The sequence below is a fragment of the Meriones unguiculatus genome, chromosome 1, assembly GCF_030254825.1.
Source record: "Meriones unguiculatus strain TT.TT164.6M chromosome 1, Bangor_MerUng_6.1, whole genome shotgun sequence".
Lineage (NCBI taxonomy): Eukaryota > Metazoa > Chordata > Mammalia > Rodentia > Muridae > Meriones > Meriones unguiculatus.
This window is the reverse complement of record NC_083349.1, coordinates 184,603,759-184,628,357: the sequence shown is the minus strand read 5'-3', so window position 1 is coordinate 184,628,357 and position 24,599 is coordinate 184,603,759. Positions and strand designations below refer to the sequence as shown.

Sequence of the window (24,599 nt, the reverse complement as noted above, 5' to 3'; positions counted from 1 at the left end):
TAGGAACTAGGCATTCTTAAAGGGGTCACTACATCTTTCTGAGCCAATCTTGTCTACAGAAGAGAGTGGATAAAATAATATCTTAACCACATGGGTGCTGTGAGATCACATGCCTCAGTAGATTTTCTAAACTGCCAAGGACTGCCCACATGTCATTGATAACTGGAAGGCCGTGGCGGCTATAATAATAATAACTATTTCCCTTTAACCAAATGTCTGCGGCTGTCATAGAATTTTGGATTTGTTTTTAACTCCTCCCTTCCCAGGGAAACCTTCTGCCCCCTCACTGCCTCCTTAGGGGAGGAGCCAGGTAGAAAATGCTGGGTGCAGGCCGGAGGCTGGAGGCATTTTGCCACCCACCAGAACTCTCTTTGCGTAGGCAATGTGAGAACTGACGCTCAACAACCTTTTTCTGCAGGTGATGAAGCCAAGAGCACACTGAGGCCTTTGTGTTCCGGTGCGCTGCGTGTAGAGAATGAAGAGAGACCCCTCCAGCACGAGGAATTGTTCAGATAAACCCTCAACAAATATGCAGATAAACTCACAAAGTCCTTCTTACTGCTCATTGCTAATTGCATTTCCTTAGGTAATCACCATTAAAGATTCATTGAGGGTTTTTGGAAACAAGATAGCCATTGCATTTTAATTGCTAGAGACCAGCAAGTGGGGAAGAGGCTTCCCCGGGAAAATGCTAACTGGGAATAAACTCAGGAAGTGATGTCCCCAAGATGAAAAGTTTAGTTCTCCCCACCCCCCAAAAAAAAGAGTTAAGGGGAAAAGCTGAACCTGTGGGGAGGCCAGCCTTCCCAGGAGCACTGATTTCAGTGGTACCCAAACTCAAAGCCTCAGAGCCCCTGGACAGTCGGACTCTTTGCTGCAGATGGTGACATATATATTTAGCTAACTTAAGCAACTGAGTAGTTAAGAACATGCCAAAATTCCAGAGTCGTGAGTCGGGGTCAGTATCTAAGTTTCAAGAAACACGTATAGGAGAGAAACTGTATTTCTGTCCAGTAACACGTGTGACAGTGAAGGCTAATGTTCACTGTCAAGCCTACTGGATTTTAAGTCGCCTAGGAGGCACACCTCTAGGCACACCTGTAAGAAAGCCTCCTGAGAGGAGTAACCGGGACCTGCCCTGAATGTACTATGCACTGGCTGAGGTCTGAGACAAAAGCACCAGCATCATCTCTCCTTGCCTCCTGACACAGTAGGACCTCACACTCCTCAGCACAGTGGACTGTATCTTTTGTCTCTGAGCCAAAATAAGTTCCTTTGGTTGTGTGTTTTGTCACATTAGCTAGTACAAACAGGAAGGAACTCAACCAAGATTATATATAATCTCCATTTAATAACAAAGCTCTTGCAACCAATTTACAGAACTGTCATTTGAAAAATGGCATCCTAGCCCAACTCCATCTTTCTTACCTTGTAGACTCCTGCCTATTTCAGGGCTATGAGAGTTAGCTCAGAACAGGAACAGTGGGGTACACAGGAAGAGAACCTTGACTTTTATTTTTTTACCTGAGCTGGTCCAGCCTTAACCTTATCTGCCCAGGAACCCTTGAGACAGGGCATCGTCTAGAGTGTGGCCCCTGGAGAAATCAGGGTTAAGGGCACCTCCAGCATTTTCCTAGCAGATGCACATAGGATGTGTGGAAGGCGGAGGGGAAGTCCCAGATGCTCCCAGAAGCCTCTTCTATGTCTTTCGTGCTCTTATCCCTTCCTCTTGCCATCATCCCCAATCCAGCCCCAGCCTCTTTCCTGTTGTGGAGGCTCTCAGATGGAAAGAGGAACTGAAAGGCAGAGCCTTAGGGGAGAGGCCCAGTGACCCGGCTGCTGGCCCTCGGTCTGGGATGATCCATGAGAGATCCACAGTTCTGCATCAGACACGGCAACTGCTTCTTCTACAGCTAGCGGACCTGCCATGGAGCCAAGAAACATGGGCTGCTGTGTAATAAGGCTGAAAAAAAACATCATCACCTACAGCAAGGAGTCACAGTGTGGCTCTACCTCATGTCAGCCAGGTGCCTTTTTTTTCCTTGAGACGAGATCTCATGTACCCCAGACTGATCTGGAACTCTAGCCAAAGATGACATTAAACTTCAGATCTTCCTGTCTCCATCTCTTGGGTGTCTAGAATATACATGTGTACCACCATGCCTCGTTTATGAAATGTTTATGGGGCTCAAACCCAGGGCCTCTTGAATGCGAGGCAAGCACTCTCTCAACTGAGCTACATCCCTAGTCCCCTCAGGGGAGTTTATATTAGCACATCACATTAAGAAGGTAGACTTCTTTCTGTCAAATGAACCCACACATATCTGCTGATCTATGTTTTTTAATATAAAATTTGAATACAGATTCACACCCCATAAGCTCTAGGGTGCACTGTGTACCAATGGCTCCTCATCCAACCTTGGGGAAAGATGCTAGCCATTACCGCAGCTTGTGAAAGACTGCTTAACACGAACGCTGTGCTTTTTCCAACTCTGTGTGGCGTGTTGGGGCATGAGGGTAATCATGAGTGCAGGTGTAGAAGTCAGAGGACGACCTCAGGTGCCAGTCTTCACCACTCACCTGTCTGAGACATACTCTCCTGATGGCTGCCGAGTACACCAGGCAACAGCCTGTCTTTGCCTCCCATCTTGCTATAGGAGTAGACATACAGATGATATCCTTCTATGACATCTCCCCCCAGCATTACATGGGTCCTGGGGGTTCAAATTCCTTACACTTACATGACAAGTCCCTTACCCACCTTGCCATGTGCCCAGCCAAATCTATGCTTTAATATGCACTGTCACACTCAGTCCTCTCTCTATACAGATTCATGCAAGGCTTTGAGTGCCCAGTGCTGATCCCTCTCTGTAAAGTATGGAATGCAGCTGCTAGTAACTGATATAGGGGCCAGGAATGAATGATGCTGGAATAGATAATAGATCCGTAACACTGTGGTTACCCACCCCAAGCCTAGCCAAGCTCTGCACAAGTTCTACCTCTTTTAAAACACCGCAAAAGAATAAAACACAGCCAGGATGGTTATGACCAGAAATCTTAGGCTTACCAAGGGTACGAACTTGCCAAAGACCACCCACAAAAGGCAGATCTAGGTCACAGACTCAGACCTTTTCCTAGCTGGTGCTTAAATTGCTAGACACCCAGTGAATTCGTGTTGTAAGTGTCGGTTCTTTCTCCTCCCTCTCTGGCAAACATTCCCAAACCCCATTTCCATCCTTTAGAAGGTCCCCCGGTGTCCTGGGGTAGGTCCTTCAGAAACTTGGGCTGCTCTCCTGCCCCACACTCACCCGCACAGTGTCATGGATCCAATCCAGGAACTCTGCTACTTTGGCATAGACACCTGGGTGATTGGGCTCCGCACAGCCACGACCCCAGCTGACCACCCCTACAAGATGCCACGTGTCGCCACTGGGACACACCAGGGGTCCCCCGCTGTCCCCCTGAGGAGTCCAGGAATGAAGACACAAAGAAACAAAAATCAGACCTGTTGATGAAGCAGCACCAGTCAACCATGGGGACTGAATTCTCCTAGGGGAGGGGAAGGCCACTGCTTCTTGACATCATCCCTACTGGAATGATGTCACCTGCTCACCTTCCATAAAACCATAGTATAAACTCCCTAGAGAGGCTGGCTTTCCAAATCCATGTGCACTAACCCAGGGACCAAGCTGCCCCCTCCTCCCACCACCAAGCAGGTCCCCTCCTCCTCCCTCCACTGCCCGTTACACCTGGCATGCATCTGCTCTTCCATCCAGGTAGCCGGCACACAACATGCGGTTTGTTAGTGCCCCACTGTACATGCATGAGCTGTTGCAGAGGTGGGTGCTGACCAGGGGTACCACTGTGTCCTGCAGCATATCTGAGCTGTGACCTGTAGGAGACACAGAGAAAAGCTGCAGGGTACCACAGGGGCAGAACATCAAGAAAGAGAAGAGTCAGGGGTACTAAGGACACAAAGACTTAAAGAAGGAGGCTCGGGCAGGGCTGTGGACCTGGGCTAAAGGACAAGAGTCTGCTGGATGTCCAGCTGGGAATGAGGAGACCAAGCGAAAGATACAGTATGCCGAATGCTTAGGTCATGATGCTCCTGGGACCAAGAGCAGGGGAGTGAAAGGGCCCAGGCTTAGGGAAATGTTTACTGGTTGTTCTGCATAGGCAGGAGAGACTAACTACCCAGGACTCACCAAGAAAGGAAAAGAAGTACCATTGTCAGGTAACCAGGGGAGGGGGTCCTGTTGCCGTTTAGAAGATGCCTCTCCCTCCCCCACTTTATGCCGAGGACCCTGGAAGCTCACTCACTGTGGCTGGGGTCGGTGTGGCCCCAGCCAGACACCCAGCACTGTGACCCTCTTGGAAAGTGCTGCTCCTTGGCCGGCAAGCACACAGCGCCCACGGTGTCTGTGGAGAGGCACATAGTTCTGCTCCTGGCTCAGGATGGGCTTCTCTCCTGCAGAGCCTGGGTGAAGAGCTCCCCCATCTCCTTCTCAACGGTGCTGGCACCTGGCCTCTACCACCAAGCTTACTAGCCAGATAGATAGGTTGAGCAATGTCCCACCTTGGGGTTGGGGGGAGTTGAAAGTATGGTATCCCCTAGAGGGGGGCAGTGTATTTGTTGCTCTGCCCCCGCCTTGGGGCTGGAAGAAGAATGGAAATTTGTCTGAATACCAAATTCTAAGGAGACCTTCTTGTCCTTTTCTACAGAGTGTCTGAGCCTTCTTGAGGCTGTATTTCCAGAATTGTGTGACATATTCTATGAGTGGACTCAAACATTATTTTAATTCATACACTGACATCCCATGACATAAACATGCTTTCTTCTAACTGCAATCAAAGAGGAAGACTCTGTTTGGGGCTGGTCCACACCTCTCATAATGTTGTCCATGTCCAACCTAACTACAAGAAGACAGGCCCCAGCCCCGCAACTTCTACAGAAGGCGCTAGCAACCTAAAATTTTTAATACTGCTTTGTTTTCAAATTACAGATCTGTGTATGTGAATTCATGAGTGTGTGCACACAGGATGTGAGTATGTGCATGTGTGCATGCTTCTGTGGATTTATGCATTTTTTGAGAAGGTGTGTCAGAGAATGCAAGAAGGTAGTTGCTGGGACAGCTGCAGTCTGGGAAGGGCCATCCTTGGGCAGGAGGAGCCCTGGTCCTGGGCTGAGGGGTCTGTCTATCTTTTTTCTGAACTTTAGTGTTCTTGTCTGTCTATACTTTCTTCAACACAATTGTTACATATATTGAGGGGGGAAGGGATTTTTAAAGGCCAGCTATTGATGAAGGAGGAAGGAGTGAAGTTCTGCTTGGGACATCAAAGCAAATGCCATCTGTGGCCTCATGAAAAAAAAGCCTGAATCTCTGTCCTCCAAAGAGCGGTATAACTGTTATTACAACCCAGTCTTTGGAGAATGCATGCACCCTACCATCCCCAAAGAACTGAGGGGCTTAAGATTTGCAGGGCTACAGGAAGCCTTAGGAATCAGCTCACCCGTCCTCCCACCAGTCTCTGCTCCTAGGTCACCACTGCACCCAGCCTGCTCATTACAAGGCCAGACCCTCACCTGAGAAGTTGAGTGGTGTCCGGAGCTGCAGGAGAGCCACGTCGTAGTCATGGTTCTGGGCGCTGTATAAAGGGTGGGGAATGATCTTCTCCACCATGGTTCCCTGGTGATGGCGGACAGCACTGTGGCTGACAAGCCCTGCATGAACCCGCCAGCTGGATAGGCGGGACAGCCTGAAACTGCACATAGAAACCCACTGAGCCAGGGAGGAAGGGGCAGGGAAGGTTGACCCACGTAAGGTGGTGGGTGGAGGGAACTTTCTATGGAAACCGTTAGTGGCCACTGTCACAGACCTGTCAGCGCCTGGGACCACAAAAGCATGTGGTCCCTTAATATTTGTCCCTTAATATTACACTCAGCAGCTGACAAGACACTGGGAATGCAGCAGTTGCCCAGATCCTGGACTAAAAACTATAGTTCAGCCAACAAGTGCTTTCTCTACGCAAGCATGAGGAGCTGAGCGCAGATCTCCAACACCCACATGAAAACCCAGGCATGGGTGTGTATGCCTAGAACACAACACTAGGGAGGCAGAGATGGGTAGATCCCGGGCGCTTGCTGGCCTGCCCACACACCCACACACAGTCACAGACACAGATGACGCATAATTTAAAATAAAATAAATCTCCAAAAGCATAAGGTGGAAAGCAATTGAAGAAATCACTTGGCCTCTACATGCACATACATACACACACACACACACACACACACACACAAACACACACAGCAGTTATTGCTACTATTCATGCAGAACTGAACTTGTCACTGAACAAGGACATCCCCCTCACCTACTTGGAGACAGCTGGACACAGACATTTTATTCAGGACATACCAAGAGACAAACAGAAAAGGTGTGACTGTGACCCACCTGCCGTCCACCCACAACATTTACCTGTACATGCAGTGGGCAGCAGTCACTACCCAGTGGGGTGACAGCACCGAGCCCCCACACGTGTGCCGGGAGCCAAGCATCACGCTCGCTTGCCATGGCCAGCGCCCGGAAGCCACAGTCTGTCCGCCAACTATTCGAGAGGCCAGAGGCCTTGCCCCACACTCTGCAAACAGAAAAGGGTGAGGTAGAAAGAAGAAGTGCAGGGGTCTGTGCAGACAGCTCTCATCTCTTATTCCTGACCAGAAATGGGGGGGGGGGGAGACCAGGAAGATAAGGGTAGTGCTTACTTCAGCCTACACACCTGACCATGTCTCTGGGTCCTATGGAGCTCCAATGCCCACCACACTGTACAAGTCAAAGTGTCCGGGCATGACAGGTGTGAGAAGGGACGGATAAATAGATGGACAGATGCGTGGGAAAGTGGGTAAAGGAGCCTGGTACAATGTTTATCGTTTGGCTCTCATTCACTACCCACCCTTAGTCTCTTGAAGCTACTGATAGAGCTTGCATATTCGCAACCAGTATTAATGCCAGCTATGGGGCTCTTCAGAAGGAAGGGAGAGAGTAGCAGTAGAGAGACCATCAGCCCAGCACAGTGGCTGGGCTGCAAAGGTAGAGACTGCAAAGGACTCTGTTTGAGCAGGTTATATCTGGCCCTTGCAAAGCAAGGAGCCCAGCAGAAAGATGGGCAGGTAGACAAGGGCGCTCCAACCCAACTCCAGGCACATACCCACAGAAACTTGAGCGAGCCCCTCCATCCAGCTCTTCCACACTCAGGAGAACTGGAAGACTCTCTCCCTCCCACCAACTTCCTGGATACAGGGTATGACTCACCAGAGCATTTGAGAGAAACAATTCGGCCAGAAGGACAGTTAGTGCTGCAAAACAGGAGTGTCCTTAAGGAGCTGAGGGGTGCCACCCAAAGGCCACAGATACCCAGGGGTTTAGAGAGTGGCCAGGGGGTTCTCCACAGTTTTGTTTTGCTTTCGTGAGACATGTGGCCCAGGCTGGCCCCAAACTCACTCTGTAGCCAAGGATGATTGCACACTCCTGATGTTTTTCCCACCACTTCCCAGGTAGCAGCTGTATAGGTATGTACCAGCACAGCCAGCCTATCTCCATAGCTCTTAAGGCCATCCTGTAGTCATGACCTTAAGACACCACCATTTTTGCCATTTTCTTCCCACCCTTCACAAACATTCAGGCCCCTCCCAGGACAGCAGCCTGCCCATTCTGCCCCAGCAGCCAGAGGGAAACAGAAGGCCTTCACAATCCTGGAAGATCCATTTGGGTAAGGCCCATATTTACAACAGAGAATTGACAAATGAGAAAGCCCAGCTGTTTCCATGTGCTCTGAGCAAACAGGTGCTCAGTGGGTAGATGAATGGCTGTGGCGTGGGTGAATGAATAGAGCCCCACACCCAGCCTCTTCCAGGCCCAATCTCTTCTCTGTCCCAGGCCCTTATTTAGGGCCTGCATAGTCATAGTCTTGTTCTCATGTTTCTTCCTGCCTCTTGCATAAGCCTCAACTCCCTTTTGACCCAACATCCTTGCCTTGCCCTTCCTCTTTCCTCCCACATTTCAATCCCTGGTCCACGTGGCTTCTAGTTCCCTAACCCTGTAGCCTTTCTGCCCTCCTGTAGGACTTGAGAATCTCACGGAGAGAAAAGGACAGCTGGATTGCTCTGCCTTCAGTGCACTCCTAAGAATGAATCTGGGGGAGGAGAGGTGGAAAAGAAGTTGTTGGAGAGATGGCTCAGAGTTTAAGAGTACTGGCTGCTCTTCCTAGAGGTCCAGAGTTCAATTCCCAGTAACCACATTGTGGCTCACAACCATCTATAACGAGATCTGGTGCCCTCTTCTGGCATGCAGGTGTACATACAGACAAAACATTGTATACAAAATAAATAAATCTTTTTTTAAAAATGATGGAGCTGGGACTTGAGTAAACAGAGGAGCAAGTAGGCTGAGATAGCTTCAGATCAGGGCATCCACCTGCCCCCATCCTGAAGTTTGAAAGAGCCCAAGATGGGCAAAGACCTCTCAGCTTATGCTGCCTAGGGTATGCTGAGAAGCTTGTTCTGTTTTGAGTTCCTTTCTTTTTTGGACACTGTCTTTCACTTTTCTCCTGAGATACCAGAATTAAAGCAAGCAAAGCATAGCCATGTGAGTCCCTCGACTTGGAGTCATGAGCATGACCCCAAGTGTGCATTGGCTGTTTATTGGTCTCACTACCATGGATAAGACTGTCTAACCCTACTGAGTCTCAGTTTCCCTGCCTGTGAATCATGGTTTGAATACAAAATGATCCACCAAAAGCTCACAAGTAGAGCACCTGGTCCCCAATTCATGGCACTACTTTCAGAAGTTCTGGAAATTTTAAGCAGTGAAGCCTAGCTAGAGGAAGCAGGTCACCAGAGGCACATCCTTGAGACATGTATCTTCTCCTCCCCTTTCTGTCCGCATGAGGTGAATAGCCTCCTCCTGTACCTATTTCTGTCACCATGATGCTCTTTCTTAGCACATGGAGCCAAGCAATCAATCGTTGGCTGTAAAGCAAAAGGGTCTTTCTTCCTGTACATTGCCTTTCACATGTATTTGGTCATAGCAACATAAAAACAACACGGGAATAAGATGACCATTCTAAATCCTGTTCCAGTAACTACTAACCTTGGGGGGAGTTGGAACTTAGTTTGGGGTTTTGGTTTTGGCTTTTTAGTTGGTTGGTTGGTTGGTTGGTTGGAGAATTGAAAGGTTGGATGACTGGTTGGTTTTTGGTTGTTTTGGGATATGTTCCTGTATCCCAGGCTTACCTCAAACTCTCTTTACAGTTGTGATAACCTTAGTAATCCTTCTGCCTCTGCCTCCTGCTTAAAACTCAAGCAATAACACTGCACAGTTCATACAGTACTAGGGATTGAACCCAGGGCTTTGTGTGTGCTAGGCAAGTACTTTATGATATCTGAGCTACATGCCCAGCTTTGCATTTCTTGTGTGGAATAAATAATATATGCCAGGGCATGTGGCCTGGGTTTGTGGCTTCTGGCTGGGAAACAGTCTTCTCTGCTCTCATTACACTGTCTATGCCCTTACCATCAGGATCCCTGAAGGGGACTGCCCACCACTCACCTAACCCACAGAAGCCCTACCTGGACTGCCATGCCTCCTCTAGTAGGCCTCCCAGGCTAGCAGAGAGCTGAGCAAATTGCTGCGATCTGTTGAGCTTAATGTCATGCAGATTCACTGCCTTGTGCTGAGCAAGCCTGGGCAGAGGAAGAGAAAACAGGAGGAAGTCAGCTTCAAAGTGCAGCATGAGAGGGCTTGGAGGTGTCAGAGCAACACTGAGCACGAGGCAGATGCAGCAGCATTGCAAATGAACAAGATGGTGACTTCTGAAGGCATCCTCCCAAACTCCAGTTCCCCCACAAGCCAACCAGGCCTCCTGCAAGTCTGGCTGTTACCTGAGGTGCCCAAGACTCTGGCAGATGCGCATCCCCAGGGCAGGGTTCAGGCCCCCATGGCAGACCAGGAGCCAGTCTGGCCGAGCCTGTACTTGCACTTCAAGCAGGAGATCCTCGCCCTTTATTCTGAAAGATACTAAAACCACCAGGTGAAAACCCTCCTCCTGCCTGGCCAGGAAGGGACAAGAGGAGCTGGACACAGGGATCACCCCAGGTCAGCTTCCCTGCTCCCCTGGGTGCCTGATCAGTTCTAAAAACACAGAACACCTTTTTGTAGGCATTTCAGTTCTGTTCTGACCATGTGCTTTAACAAGGTGCTCTAAAGCAAGTGAGGTGACTCAGCAGATAAAGGCACTTGTCTTGAGGCTTGACAACCTGGGCTGAACCCTGACAACCTACGAGACAGAGAACCAACAAATTGTCCTCTGACCCCCGCATTCATTCGGTGGCAGATGCACACGCACATGGGCGCACCCACACAAAGTAAATAAACAGGGTATTGTGTCACACTCTTTACCACAACATCCCTACAAGAAGGCAGTTACCTCCCTCAGCAAAGGGAGTATCGAGGCACAGAGGGAAGGCAACTTGCCCAAGGCCATAGAATCAACAAGGGATCAGGACACAAGCCAAGCCTCCTGAATTCAAATATTGCCACAATAACACTTAATATTTATCAACTGTTTTTTTCTTCTTCTTCTTCTTCTTCTCTCTCTCTCTCTCTCTGTCTCCGCTCTCTCTCTCTCTCTGTCTCTCTCTCTCTCTCTCTCTCTCACACACACACACACACACACACACACACACACATACACACACACTCCTCTATTGAAACTCCAATCCCTCAGTGTAACTGTGTTTGGAGATAGAGCCTTGAAGAAGATAATTAAAATTAAACAAAGAGGCTTGTTCTACAGCATGCTCTCCTAGCATGCACATAGTCCCTGGCTTTGATTCCCAGTGCTGTATAAACCGGGTGTAGCGGAATGTGCCAGTAATCCCTACACTCTGGAGATAGAAGCAGGAGGAGCCCACATTCAGGACCATCTTTGGCTTCATATTGAGTTAGAGGCTAGCTTGGAAACATTAGACCCTTTAAAGAGATGAGATGCGGTCACAGGGTGCTGGTCCAGTAGGGCCAGTGTCCTCATAGAAGATATCAGCTCATTCACTCTTTTCCTCCCCACCTCCCAGCAAACAGGAGACACTGTTAGAAGGATACCGTGTGGAGCCAGGAAGAGAGCCCTCACCAGGAACCAAGCTGCTGGCTCTTTGTAGCTGGACATGTAGCATCCAGACTGTGGGAAAATAAATGCACACCCCCTGCCCCATCTGTAGTGATATGGCTGGCCAGATGACTCTAATGACTGATACAAAGGCTCAGAACTAAGCTTCTTTTACATATTTGCATGCTTTCTTATTATAACTTATAACTGCGTGCAGTAAATATGTTTATTTCATTTCTGTTTTATACAGAAAAAAAAATAGAAGCTCAAAGAAATAATATACCCAAGGCCATATATCTAGCAAAAATGAGGAAACCCCAGGTTTAATCTAACTTCTGTAAGTCTTTCTAACCCCCAGCCTTTGGACAGCATTGTACTGTGTGAACCCCAGCCCTTACCTGGAAGAAGGGACAGTGGAGACAGCCAGGAGACAATATGGAGTAATGTTCCCAGATGTCCTGGTGGCCCTATTGTTCACACACTGCCACTTCGTGCCACTAGCTCCTCTTCCCCCACATCGTTAGCTCACACAACCCCAAACGACAGGATTCCATCTCTTCTACTGGCCTGGCCTCCTAGCCACACTCCCAGCTAAAGATCAAGACACTCCTCAGGGAAGCCTAAAAATCTTAAATCTGAGACCAATGTTGCCAGGAGGACTTTGTCACCACCCTCATCCCAGTAGAGGAAGAGGCAGATGGGTGGTAGCAAACTGCTAGTCCTTCCCTTTGGTCCTGAAGCTGTAAAGGGCCCTGAGCTGGGCGAAAGGCTCCTGTAGCTTTGAGGGTGTGGCCCACCTGTTTTGGGAAGAGATGGGAGAAGCTCTTCCTCACTGCTGACTCCTGGACAGCTCAGGGCCATCTCTTCCTCCTGCAACGTCCCTGAGATGGGTGAAGAGGCGGCCGGCCATAGATACAATACTTCAAGGAAGCACAGAGAGAGTCACAGAGAGGCTGAGGATGGGCAGGGAAATCCCCCAGAGAGACTCAAGGTGCCTAGCAAGTCCGTACTGCCTCCTAGAGATTCTCTATCAGTCATGTTGCCTAAAGACAGAACCCCATCAATCGATAAGAGGGGCACAGGACTGTCTGTCTTTCTCACTGGGAACGATTTCTAGGGGGAAAAATGACTAAAATCATGGATCATCCACATAAGTGACAGGACTATGGGGACAGGCTGTTCCCACTATGACACTTAAATCCCTCCTATTCCATTGGTAATCCCTTCCCTGTCTTACTGTCTACACAGCACAGATGAGGGAGGGGCTTGTCCATCTACATACAATGCCTGTTCAGCACCTGCTTCCATCTCCAAGCCTCCCCCACAACCTGTCCTCTTCCCTTCTCCGGACAGAAGGGCCCAGCACTGACCTAGGAGCCATGAGCCAACACCTGCTCCAGCCAGCAGCCCCAGGGCTCCCAGGATCGCACAGCCACGTTGCAGGCAGCACCAGCGCTGGAGCTGAGAGACTACAAGGGAAGCAGAGGGCTATTTTGGCTTCCTGCTTCTGCCAGCAAGCTTTACGCAACCCTGAGACATCAGTCAGTTCTAACAGGCACCTTCCCATACCCCACGGGCTCAAAAGGAATAGAGCCAGGTTCTGATCTCAGACACCTAGATCCCCCTTGTTCCTGAGGTGGGAAGCAGAGCATGTAGGGGATAAAGAATGCAGTGACCGACATCCTCACAGTGACCCAAGAAGTGTATAAGGGATGGAGGAAGATCATCTTTTGCTGACCCAGTCTTGTCCCTCCCTAATGGCCCAGTGTAACCTACTGGGTTCCTGCTGGTCTCCCAACTGTGTTCTGAAGATCCCAGGTCCAGGACCCTCTTCTGTGCACCAAGTCTCCATTGGGCCGTGGTCATCCAGTGTTGGACTCTGGAAAAATAGTTGTTGGAAATCCAGCAGCCCCATACCAGGACTGCCAAGACAAGACCAAGCTCCCACCAAATTTCTGTATATAATCTCACCCCTGCCCCAAGGCTATCTTCAAGTATTCACCTTGGAGATGCCTGTCCAGGCCCTTTCTGCTCTCCTGGAGCCCCTAACCCCATTCATTTCACTCTCACATGACTGCAGTAGTAAAGGGAAAACTGAAATCCAGACTGGGTCCATGCCAGAACCCATGTTCTTCATTAACCATGCCTCCCATGAGCCATCAAAAGGGCACCACCTGAGTCTGCCAGCATCCCACTCGAGGCACCTGTGTTCCTTCCTATCTTGGAAAAAGAGGACAGGGACGCACACACGCACGCACGCACACACGTACCAATCTTTCCCCAAAAAGTATTTGGCCCAAGTACATAAGCCACCGTAGAAGATACCATAAGGAATTCAGAATAAATCAGCGTGGACTGGAATTGCTCAAAGAATTCTCAGTCTTGTCCCAAAGATAAGTCATAGTACATGTCAAATGACCACAGAGAGTTCAACTAAAGCATTAATGGCAAAAGATTAAGAGGTGATTTTTCACCAATAAGATCAAAGCGTCCAGAGGGGGCAGTCTCTAAGGCAGGATCCTCGTGGGTGAGTAGAGCTTGCACTGACGCGTTTCTTTCAGGCATTGTGTGGCCCAGGCAAAGGATATTGGTGAAACAAAGACAGGGTGGTAAGAAAACAAAAACAAAAAACAAAAAACAAAAAAAAAAGAAAACAAAAACCAGGATAACACACACAGATGCCTGAGGCTCTTGGCCCATGATGAGCAATGAAGGATAATTGACAAGCACTGAGCAGTTTGTCACTAGGCCTACAACCTGCCCTGTGAACTTAAATAACGCAGACCATCACTCCAAAGTTCAACTTTATCATTCATAAAGTAATAGTGATAACTCATACTTCCTAATGATTAAACCCTTACCCCAGTGTCCTTTAGCTGCGGTTGGTAAAGGCCAGGCAGCTCAATCCACAGGAAGGGGTTAGGAATCTGGCCTTGCTGTTTGTTATTCTCCATGGTACAAAACCCAAGTAATCATTCTAAGATGCAGTTATGAGCATAGCAGTCCAATCTTTAAAGTACCCAATGAATCTTTGCAGTCTCAGCCTCAAGCTAAGCCTTCATGTCCTAGCTCTAGGCTTTTTCTAATCTTGTTCTTCCTCATTCTCCAGCAACCACACAGTGGCTCACAAACATCTATAATGAGATCTGATGCCCTCTTCTGTCATTCGGGCATACATGCAAATAAAGTGCTCACATACATAAATAAATAAATCTGAAAAAGAACAACAACAATAAAAAGAAGAACAAGAAGGAGAAAGAGAAGACTGAGAAGACAGCTCAATTAGTAAAGGACTTCCATGCAATCATAAGGGATTAAATTCTAACCCCAAAACCTATATAAACCCAGGGACTTGTAGCCCATAATTTTATTCCCAGGTAGATCCCTGGGACTTGATGGCCAGCTATCCTAGCCAAACCAGTAAGAGACCAATAAGAAACCTTGTCTCAAAAAATAAAAAGAGAAAAGGAAAAAAGAAAGAAAAAAAAAAAAGAAAAAATCAAGATTGGTAGCACCTGAAGAATGACACCTGGGGTTGTCCTATGACCTACACATGCATGCACATGCTTGAACATGCACACATATGCACATATGCACATGCACACACCAGACTGTCATGATTCCTATCTGAAGATCACTTTTCCCTCTTGACACATTAAATTGTCCCAAGTGATGGCAAAAGACTGAACCACTGATTCCAAAGCAATATTATCTTAGATGTGATTTTCATGTGTTCAATGGAACAGCTCTTGGGTCCTGCCTTGGTGGTCTGCTAAACTGGCTTTTCCTCACATTTTCATCTAGGCTAAGGAAAAGCTGTCATCCTCACCCAGTACAGTCCCCTAAACTCTTCAAAAGTAGTTTCACTAGCCTACTAATGAGCCCCTATGCTAGCTCAGGTAACAGAGAGAGCAGCAGCCCAACCCCTTCCTGCAGAGTGAGATGCCAGCTCACCTCCCTGACACCAGCCACAGCCAAGATAGGACTGGGCCTCCCAGCAGAGACCAGCCATACTTCTCCTGGAGGAACACAGCTCCTGGTGTGTGTCCTAACACACACATACATTCTACTTGTGCCCAGAGATGAGCACCAAGGACAGCAGACTTGGGGGAACCAAAGAACAAGTAGGAAAGTGGCCAAAGGCATGTATGGTTCTTCTCTGGGGGCATAGTTCCTCTTGAACAGATAACCCCTCCAATTAGAGAGCCAGGGCCCATTATAGAATGAATCCCATGGCACTCCCAACCTTTTCTCTTATCTCAATATAATGGCACTAGATTTCAAGCCCAGCCTCTCAACAAATCACCTGGTCTCTGGAACTGCTCTGGCTCAAAATGTACCTGCCCAAATGCATGCAGTAGCCCGAGACACAGGCCTTCAATGGAAAGATACCTCTTCGCTCTACTAAGAAAGAATCAGTTTAATGCTTTGCTCAGTGCAGCCATGTGCAAACTGTTTTATCAGATAGAGCAAGGAAAGCAAGAGAAGAAAATGAAGGGCAGTCTCTGGAGAGAACTCTAGCTCCACAGTCCCTGCTGGGATGCAATCCCTGCCCCAGAGCTGCTGGAAGAGGCCTAGATACCAGCATTCTGGGGTTGGGAGTGAGCAGGGATGGAGAGATGGCATGGGCCTAGTCTTACCATATGAGTCAGTTGCACTGATGTAAGGCTGTAAGGTCTGCTGGGCAGGGCGCGGCTCCTGTTCTCATGTCAGGATCGATTCAACAGCCCAGCCAGCGAGGTTGGAGGATGTAGTCTCCCTAGTTCACACATAGCCCCTCCCCGTCTCCGGCCCCTACACACATAGACAGGGGCCGGAGAGACAATGAACTATGCTTAGGGCCCTTGAATAGGCCCCTTGTTCAAGAGAATCGGGGCAAGGTCTGGGCAGGGCCTGGCAGCCCCAGCCCCTCCTATCTGCTAACTGAAAGCTGGAAACAGAAAAAAAGGATGGGGGTGGGGGGCAAACTAGTGTTGCCTAGCAACCAGGTCCCTTGTGCCAAAAAATGTGCCTTGTATATACTAGCACAATTCCCCCTTCTTGCTGCACTTAAGAGTGATATTAGCATGTGTGGAAAATATGTCTGAGCTCTATGGAAGCTGCCTTTCCAGCAGTCTCAGGCTGTCACCATGTTGTGGCTGACAGACAACGATGAGGAATCATTGTTACCTGATTGCTAGGAAGTGAGGCCTCCCCACCCAATTCCCCCCTGGGATCCAGTAGCCATTGGAGATATCTTGTTTCAAGTTGAAGATAACATCTCGGATCCCAGCCTAGAGTGGACACACCTGGAGCCATGTCGCTTCAAAGGGAAAGCAGAGAGCCGGGGAAGCAGGGGCTAGAGTGGTCTCCTTTCTTCCAGTCTGCCTTCCATGGATCCCTCAGCTGTACCAGTTCAGCAGCACAGGCTTTGGAGTCAACTCTGTCCCGAATACAATTCTCCCACTTGCCCAGTCATCGTCTCTGTGAAAGGAAAGCACTCCCCTCACAGGGGTGAGGTTCAAACCGAATGAGGTGTTGAATATAGAACTCTTTTTCTAATATCCACCTTAGACTAGTGCCAGAGAACTAGGGGAAGAGTTCTTGGGGTAGAGGACCCAAGGTTAGGGACACCTGCCCTAGAGCACTCTCCCCAATCAACTAAACGAAGGTGAGAAAGAAAGTTCAGGGAGTTAATGAAGCCGGAGTTGAGGGAAAAGACAGTGTGCCTTGCACTAAACTCCCAGTCTGGCTGGCAGACTTAGGAAAGAACCAGACGCTGATAACCCTGACCTTCCCTGCCACTTGTATTGACGTAGCCATGAAGACACCATTCTTCCCACAGTGACTGTGTTCCATTTCCTTGGGCTGGCCAAGGTAGTAAAAAATAGCTCTGTTTAATTACTCTTGCTTTTAACTTTACAGCAAGTTAAAGGCTGTTTTGAGCAGCTCAAAACATAGAATGAGTATCTGAGACAGAAGACAGCTACCCATACTTCTTTAAGATTTATGTGTGCATATGTGTCTGTGTAAGTGAATGCTATGTGTGTGCAGGTGCCATTAATGGCCAGAAGAGGATGTCGGACCCTCTAGAGCTGGACTTACAGGCAGCTGTGAGCCCCACAGTGTGGGTGAGGGAACTGAACTGGAGTCCTCTGCAAGAGCAGGGAGCACTCTGAACTGCCAAGCCATCTCTCCAGGCCCCTAACTGTATTCTTACCTGTGGTTTCCTTTAGACTTTGCTAACTTGAGGGGTTATAAAGGCTCCACTAATCATATTGACTGTCATCAGTTTCCCCCCTCGCTTTGTGGCTAGCTTACGGCCCCAGCTGCTCTTCTGGTTCTCTTTTTTTCCTAGCCTTCTGAGAGATATAGTTCTCAGATACAGACTTACCACTCTATGTAGACCAGGCTAGTCTTGAACTCACCGAGATCCACCTGCCTCTGCTGCCTGAGTGCTGGAATTAAAGGCATGCACCAACACATCTGGTCTGGTTCATTTTTTAGCTGAGTAGAGGCAAACAATTTGAGGATTACTCTCTGTGAGTTCCCTGTTTGACACTGCCTCCTCTCCCAACTCCCTATCTCCTCTCCTATCCCATCATTATTACTGTTGAGCTTCGCCCATGCCAAATATACTGTCACTTCTCATTTCTTTTTCTCATATACGAGGATGAAGACACAGAGATCCTCCATGATTTATAGACATAGAGGAGAGAACTTAGTGGGCAGAGATGAGGCTCCCTAGCCTAGGCACTGAGGACTCCTAGAGCAGTACTCTTTAGCCTACAAAGTTGACCACCTACTGTATGTTGTGAATGACCCTGGGCTTGGCAGTTAAATAAGTCACAAGCTTATTTATCCTACCCATAGGCTAGACTAGGAACCAATAAAAATAACTGTTATTTGTGAAAAGTGAAATTACAGTGGCATGAACATATGAGTATAGGAGAGTAGAATAGTTGATTCTTCTGCTCAGAGGACCCAGTGAAGGCTTCTCAAAAGAGGAGACATTTGAACTGTATCTGCCTCCTAAGTGTTAGGATTACAGGTATTTACCACCATGCCTAAGAACCCTTAGATTCTAATAATGATATTTCAAAGCAATTGCTATAGTCTAATCATTAACCTCAACAAGGAGAATAGATAGAAGTTATTGAAGACTCCAAAATCATGTTTAAAACAAAGTGCAGGGCTGGGGAGATGGTTCAGTGGTTAAGAGCCCTGAATGCTCTCCAGAAAAACCTGGATTTCGTTCCCAACACCCACAACTGTCTACAACTCCAGTTCCAGGGGATTTGGTGCCCTCTTCTGGCCTCTGTAGGCACTGCCCTCTTGTGGTACACATACCTGCCGGCAAGACATTCACATAAAATTAAAGAAATAAAAGAAGGTGCAACCAGCTCTTAATCCATTCAGAGATAGATTAGAGTGTGGCAGAAATGATTAGATTACAACCCCCTGTAGAGACAACACACACACACACACACACACACACACACACACACACACACCAGGAAAGGTAAGGTAGGAAAAATAGACAGTGAAGGTTGTGGGTGGCAGCCCTGAGATCAAAGATGTCATGCTGAGGTATGAGGTGTGAGGTGACTGCACTGGCACCCTGACCCTGGCAACAGTTCATAGTAAAGTTTCCTGTACTTGACTCTAAAGGTTGGCACCACTAACCAGATCCTAGCAGAATGACTCAGCAGCCAAGCTCTGACAAGACAGGCTCTGGGAAAGTTAATACTTTCAGGATGAAAGGACAACAGATGCACACAAAAAAGTAAAGCAGATCTATTTCTAAACAGAGCAAACTATTTCCACTTAGTCATTTTAGCCCCCATAAAGCAGCATCAGGAATGGAGGAAAATAAAGTCATATCATGAACAAGGTATCATTTATCAAATCCAACAAATGTCCTTCCATTGTTCAAGTCATGGGAAGTCTGTCTCTCCATGTCTCTCTCTCTGTCTCTCTGTGTGTCTCTGTGTCTCTGTCTCCCTGTCTCTCTTTTTCTGGGTGTGCATGAATGTGTGTATATGAGTGGGGGGGCGGTGTAGGCCACAGTTGTATTTCCTCATCAGCTGCTGCATGACCCAGTGGCACCTCAGAGAATACTGGAGTAAGACATGGTGTCTGCAGCATCCTGCAGAGGCAGGTAGAAAGATACTTGTGCTTTAAGGCAGGCTGTGTTGCAGTAAGAAACATCTAACCATCCTTATTGTCTTATACGATAAAGCTTTATTTCCTGCTAATGCTTCGGTTCCACAGGGAGCCAAATTACAGCATTCTTTCCACATATCCTCAGTTAAGGCTTCAAGCTGAGCTAGGGAGCAGGCTCAGTAAGAAAAGTGCTTGCCGTACAAGCATGAAAGCCTGAGTTTGGATTCCCCAGGCACCCACGTGGTTTCTTACTGCAATCCCAGTCAGCCTAGCTGAAGCAGGGAGCTTCAGGATCAGTGAGAGACCCTGCGTCAAAAAAATAAAGTGCAGAGCGATAGAGTAAAACATCTAATGTCAACCCCGCTGGCCTCCACAGGTGCACATATGCATGTCGATACGCAAGTTGATATGCCTATGTGCACAATACATGAACACTCACGAGCGCTCCTGTGTGCGCATGTGCGCAAGTTCAAGCCAAAAGAGTAGTCTCCACCCGGAATGTTCTTTGTCACGAAGATGACAGAGTAAATTCCAGAAGGCCCTGGGTTGCCAGTACTTACTCTGACTACTCGCTACTCAATGTTCCAGTATTACATGGCTCCACCAACCATAAGGAAACCATAAAAAATGCAATCCTACAGTCTAAGAAGTACAGTCTAAGAAGTACTGATAACTACCATGGTGGATATTCAATAAATGTTTATTTAAAAAAAAAAAACAGAGAGATGGCTGGAGAGATGGCTCAGTAGTTAAGAGCACTGTCTGCTCTTCCAAAGGACCTGGGTTCAATTCCCAGCACCCACGTGGCAGCTCACAACTGTCTATAACCCAAATTCCAAGCGATCTGATACCTTCACAGTAACGCACATAAAATAAAAATTAAATTATGTCAAAAAACAGATGGGTAGAAATTCCCTTGCAAGAGGGGGGTCATTAAATCCACATTTTCCCTCCAATGACAATTTCTTCTTCTTCGGATGAGAAAGTAGTAAATAAAAACAAGACCCAAGACTGACATCTTTGTCACCCAGTTGGCACATCAGTTAGGGATTCTCACTGGCTCTTGTCCCTCTCTCCAGGAGCCCCTTGTCTGGAGGAAGGCAGCCCAGTGGGCTGGAGTTCCCTTGAGTTATATTCTACTTGGAGTCAGTGGGGTGGCTGCGCATTGCTGAGGATGATAGGGAGTCATGACTGCTGAGACCAGCTCTGATCTCTTACAGAGCAGATTCCACATCAACTGAGCCTTGTCTCTCTCATTCCCATTCTCTGCCTAGCATTCAGAAACAGTCTGCTTCACCCTGCCTGTCTCCCATGCTTAACTATCACCCTCCCTGGCAGCATGCTTAACTCTAAGGTGAAGCAAGAATGAGCCTAGAATATAAAAGTGAAGGAGGCACTATCAAGCAATGTATGAGCATTGGTGATAGCTCCTTAAATCATGTGCTTTGTCTGAAACCACTTAAAGCACAACCCTCTGGATGGAGGACCAGAAGCCTATGTTTCCACTCTGATGATGCTGAAAATAGCCTCAACCAAGCTCTGGCCCTGCTCCCACTGATGACTGCCTAGTCCACCAGGCCCACTTCTGCACATTAACCTCCCCACACGGGTCTTAAAATTAATGCTTCTTTTCCGCCTTCAGTCACTACTGTTAAAAGCATCAAGGGCCTTTTCAACTCCTCCAGCTGGTCCTTGGTATCCAAAAGATAACACAGTGTCCTTCCCTCTCACCCAAATGGAAATATCAAATTCTAATTCATACAACATTCTTGGACTTATAAGGAAGGAAAACAGTAGATCCAACCTCTCTCCATTCAGAGGGATAGAGGCTACCAAAGGTGGAGCATACAAGTTCAGGCCTCCTGACTTCCTTCTCCTGAATCGTCCCTCATTCCAACCCATGCAAATGCTGCACAAGTCATAAAATGACCCCACAACCAGGCTCAGGAGGAAGAAACCCCACCTGTAGACATTGGTCAGTACGCATGACTCTCATAGTGCTCCTCTCCTTCCTATCTCCCAAAGATCAGCACTTTCAGTCCTTAACTATGGACTCAAGGTTGCCTGTCACCTGGTATCCCTGACTGCCCACCCTGGGGGGTTTCAAGCATATTTAGACAACTCCTTCTACCATATCAACTCCTCATGTAGTCAATATGTCTCTACCTCACTAGGCTCATTCTCTCTGACGAAGAGAGAAAGGTTGGTTTTCCAGGTGATGGTGATGAGATAGCATGGGCCAGGGGGAAGCAGGCTTGAGAATGTACTATCCTTTCCACATGATGGAGACAGGGATGGCTTAATCTCTGCCAGAAATGCAACCCTCATTCTTACCCTGTCTCTCCTCTAATAGGGCCCACCTGCAACCATAGCATCCTCAGGTCTCCTCATACAACCACCCGACCCTTTCTAATGTCAGTTTGGGGATCCCACTGCCATTCATACAAGTCATCAGACCCTCTACCACCACCACACAACCTGATGAAACCCAAACACATATCTCCTTCCATCCAGACCTCCTCTGGAGAGAAGTTTTCTCAACAAAGAAATAAATGATTCCTGATTCTCATTAAAAAAAAAAAAAAAAGAAAGCTTTAATTACCAAAAACTGGGGTAATGCTGAAACTAGTTAATTTATTCCACATCATTATTATGTGTGACTAGGCAATGAAGACCCCCTCAGTGACTGCTGCCACTTTCGTTGCTTTGACTATAAAGAAATGGATAAAAATGTATTTAGGAAGAAAAGCCAGGTGGTTCCATGTGATAATCAGCTGGGTTTTGTGTGTGTGTGTGTGTGTGTGTGTGTGTGTGTGTGTGTGTGTGTGTGTTAGCACACTGCATTCTGGACATTATATTCTGCTTAGTTAGTCCTACCAGAGCACAAGAAAAGAATATTCCAGGGCAAGTAGCCTCCTCAGAAGGGTTCTAAGGGGCCTGGAAGTGACTCCCACTCAGCCTTTTCTTCCTTGAGGGCTACCTCTCGTCCCAAAAGTCCAATTGGGGGAGGGAGGAAGGAAAAAAAAAAACCTTAGGGTCACTTCAGTTGGGTAGTATTTGAGATCTGCTCCAGCCCCACAGCTATCCTAGCCAGCCACCAACATCTTCCCAGGATTACCATAATAACCACCTACTGATGTTCTGCCTCTGGTTTACATTATAATCAGCCTGGACCACCTTTCCCTTAAAGAAAATCTAACTGTCAGGCCAAAGAGATGGCTCAGAGGGCAAAGGCACCTGCCACCAAACCTGGACCCACATGGTCAAAGAAGATGTCAGACTATGATGAACCAACTCTGACCTGTACAAATGCACACACATGCACACCACAGAGAGAGAGAGAGAGAGAGAGAGAGAGAGAGAGAGAGAGAGAGAGAGAGAGAGGGGTATACAACATAAATAATATAATTAAATAATTCTATAATTTAATTAAATTATATAATTTAAAAATTAAAAAGAAAATATACCAATATGAAACAATAAGTAAATTGTTCTTAAGGAAATGAATTCTTCTCTTTTACACCTTGCTGCCAAAGCAGCATTACCAAGAGCAAGCTTAAATATATTAATCTTCAATGGATTCTTATGTCTTCCATTGTCTGGTGTACATTAACCTACTATTCATTCACTGAGCAGGTGTTTTCCAGTTTCTACCGGGCACTGTTCCAGATCCATTATAAAAACATAATCTGGCTTAGTTAAACTGGCCATTCAAGTATATTCTCCAGTGGACAAAAAGAAGATGTCCTTGTGTGGCATAAAGGTTCGTTTTTTTGTCCCTACTTCTGGTTTTTGCTTTGTTTTTAATTTTTATTTTTATATTAATTAGAGTTTATTCACTTTGTATCCCAGCAGTAGCCCCCTTCCTCATTTCTTCCCAATCCTATCCACCCTCCCTCGTCTCCTCCCCTGCCCCTTCCCAAGTCCACTGAGAGGGGAGGTCCTCCCCTTTCCATCTGACACTATCCTAGCAGGTCTCTCCTCAGGACTGGCCGCATTGTCCTCCTCTGTATCCTGGCAAGGCTGCTACCCCATCAGGGGGAGGTGATCAAAGAGCCAGCCACTGCATTCATGTCAGAGACAGTCCCTGTTCCCCTTACTAGGGTACCCACTTGGATAGTGAACTGCCATGGGCTATATCTGTGCAGGGGTTCTAGGTTGTCTCCATGAATGCTCCTTGGTTGGAGTATCAGTCTAAGAAAAGATCCCTGGGCCCAGATTTCTTGATTCTGTTGCTCTCCTTGTGGAGCTCCTGTCCCCTCCAGGTCTTTCTATCTCCCCCTTCTTTCATAAAATTCCCTGCACTGCGCCCAAAGTTTGACTATGAGTCTCAACATCTGCTTTGATGCACTGCTTGGTAGAGTCTTCCAGAAGCTCTGTGTGGTAGGCTCCTGTCCTGTTTCCTGTTTTCTCCCTCTTCCGATGTCTATCCCATTTGCCTTTCTACTTTTTTTTTAAAGATTTTATTTATTATTTATACAACATTCTGCCTGCACACCAGATCTTACTATAAATGGTTATGAGCCACCATGTGGTTGCTGGGAATTGAACTCAGGACCTTTGGAAGAACAGGGAGTATTCTCAACCTCTGAGCCATCTCTCCAGCCCGCCTTTCTACTTTTAACCTTGTCCCATAAACCAGCACTTCTTTCTCTTTGAATATCTCCAGAATAAGCTGCAAGACCTTGTTGCTACCATTCTCTATTTCTGAATACCTTTCTCCCTTTAACCATTTGATTATATCATATTTATTGATGATATACAATATGCACACCAGGCATTGGTAATATTCAGTGATGAGCAAAGTCAGATACAAGAGTGTCTCTCCTGCAGTAAAAGCTGTACTCACAAGGTCAGATATCCTAACTGAAAGAGTGCTAAAAAGAGAGACTCTAGATGCTAATGAAAGCCTGGGTCACTGATGTGACCAAGTCTCAAGATTTAGGGAAGACTTCCTCGAGGAAGCCAAAAAGAGAGGGTCTGGGATGGTAGAGTATGCCCCAGGCAAATGTCATGATCAAGTTCCTATGGCTGGAGAGAGTGAGCCTTCCAAAGGACTGGGGGAAAGCTAGAGCTATAGAGAAAGAGGCTGAAGGAGCACATGAGACAGAGCAAGAAAAGCTCTGGAGCCACGCTGAACATCTGTCCCTGTCTCCTGAGCAAGGAAAAGCATTTTTAATAAGCTGCATGAATCAGCCCGCCACCATCCTTTAAGACCAAATTAAATGTTCCTCAGTGTCCCAGGAGTAGAGGCTGTCTGCTGACAGAGCACAGGCCACCTCTTGTGTCTCTGG

At 47.5% G+C, this 24,599-nt stretch overlaps 1 protein-coding gene across 3 annotated transcripts; it reads right to left on the bottom strand.

Moving 5' to 3' along the window:
• Positions 1-1,331: 1,331 nt before the first annotated feature.
• On the bottom strand, positions 1,332-15,954 carry Tmprss5 (transmembrane serine protease 5). 3 transcript variants are annotated; one of them, XM_060373393.1, is made up of 14 exons: positions 15,801-15,954; positions 12,937-13,039; positions 12,531-12,629; positions 11,958-12,080; positions 11,185-11,232; positions 9,938-10,073; positions 9,626-9,739; positions 7,311-7,354; positions 6,477-6,639; positions 5,585-5,763; positions 4,317-4,419; positions 3,750-3,892; positions 3,309-3,461; positions 1,344-1,922 (listed from the first exon to the last, which is right to left on the bottom strand). In XM_060373393.1, exons 1-13 carry the CDS (start codon positions 15,801-15,803, stop codon positions 3,319-3,321), a joined length of 1,401 nt encoding a protein of 466 aa, XP_060229376.1. In that variant the 5' UTR covers positions 15,804-15,954; the 3' UTR covers positions 1,344-1,922; positions 3,309-3,318. The 3 variants fall into 3 exon arrangements, with proteins under 3 accessions (XP_021489004.2, XP_060229376.1, XP_060229373.1); XM_060373390.1 differs by having other exon boundaries at positions 4,321-4,419; positions 15,801-15,953; XM_021633329.2 differs by lacking the exon at positions 11,185-11,232 and having other exon boundaries at positions 1,332-1,922; positions 4,321-4,419; positions 15,801-15,953.
• Positions 15,955-24,599: the final 8,645 nt, after the last annotated feature.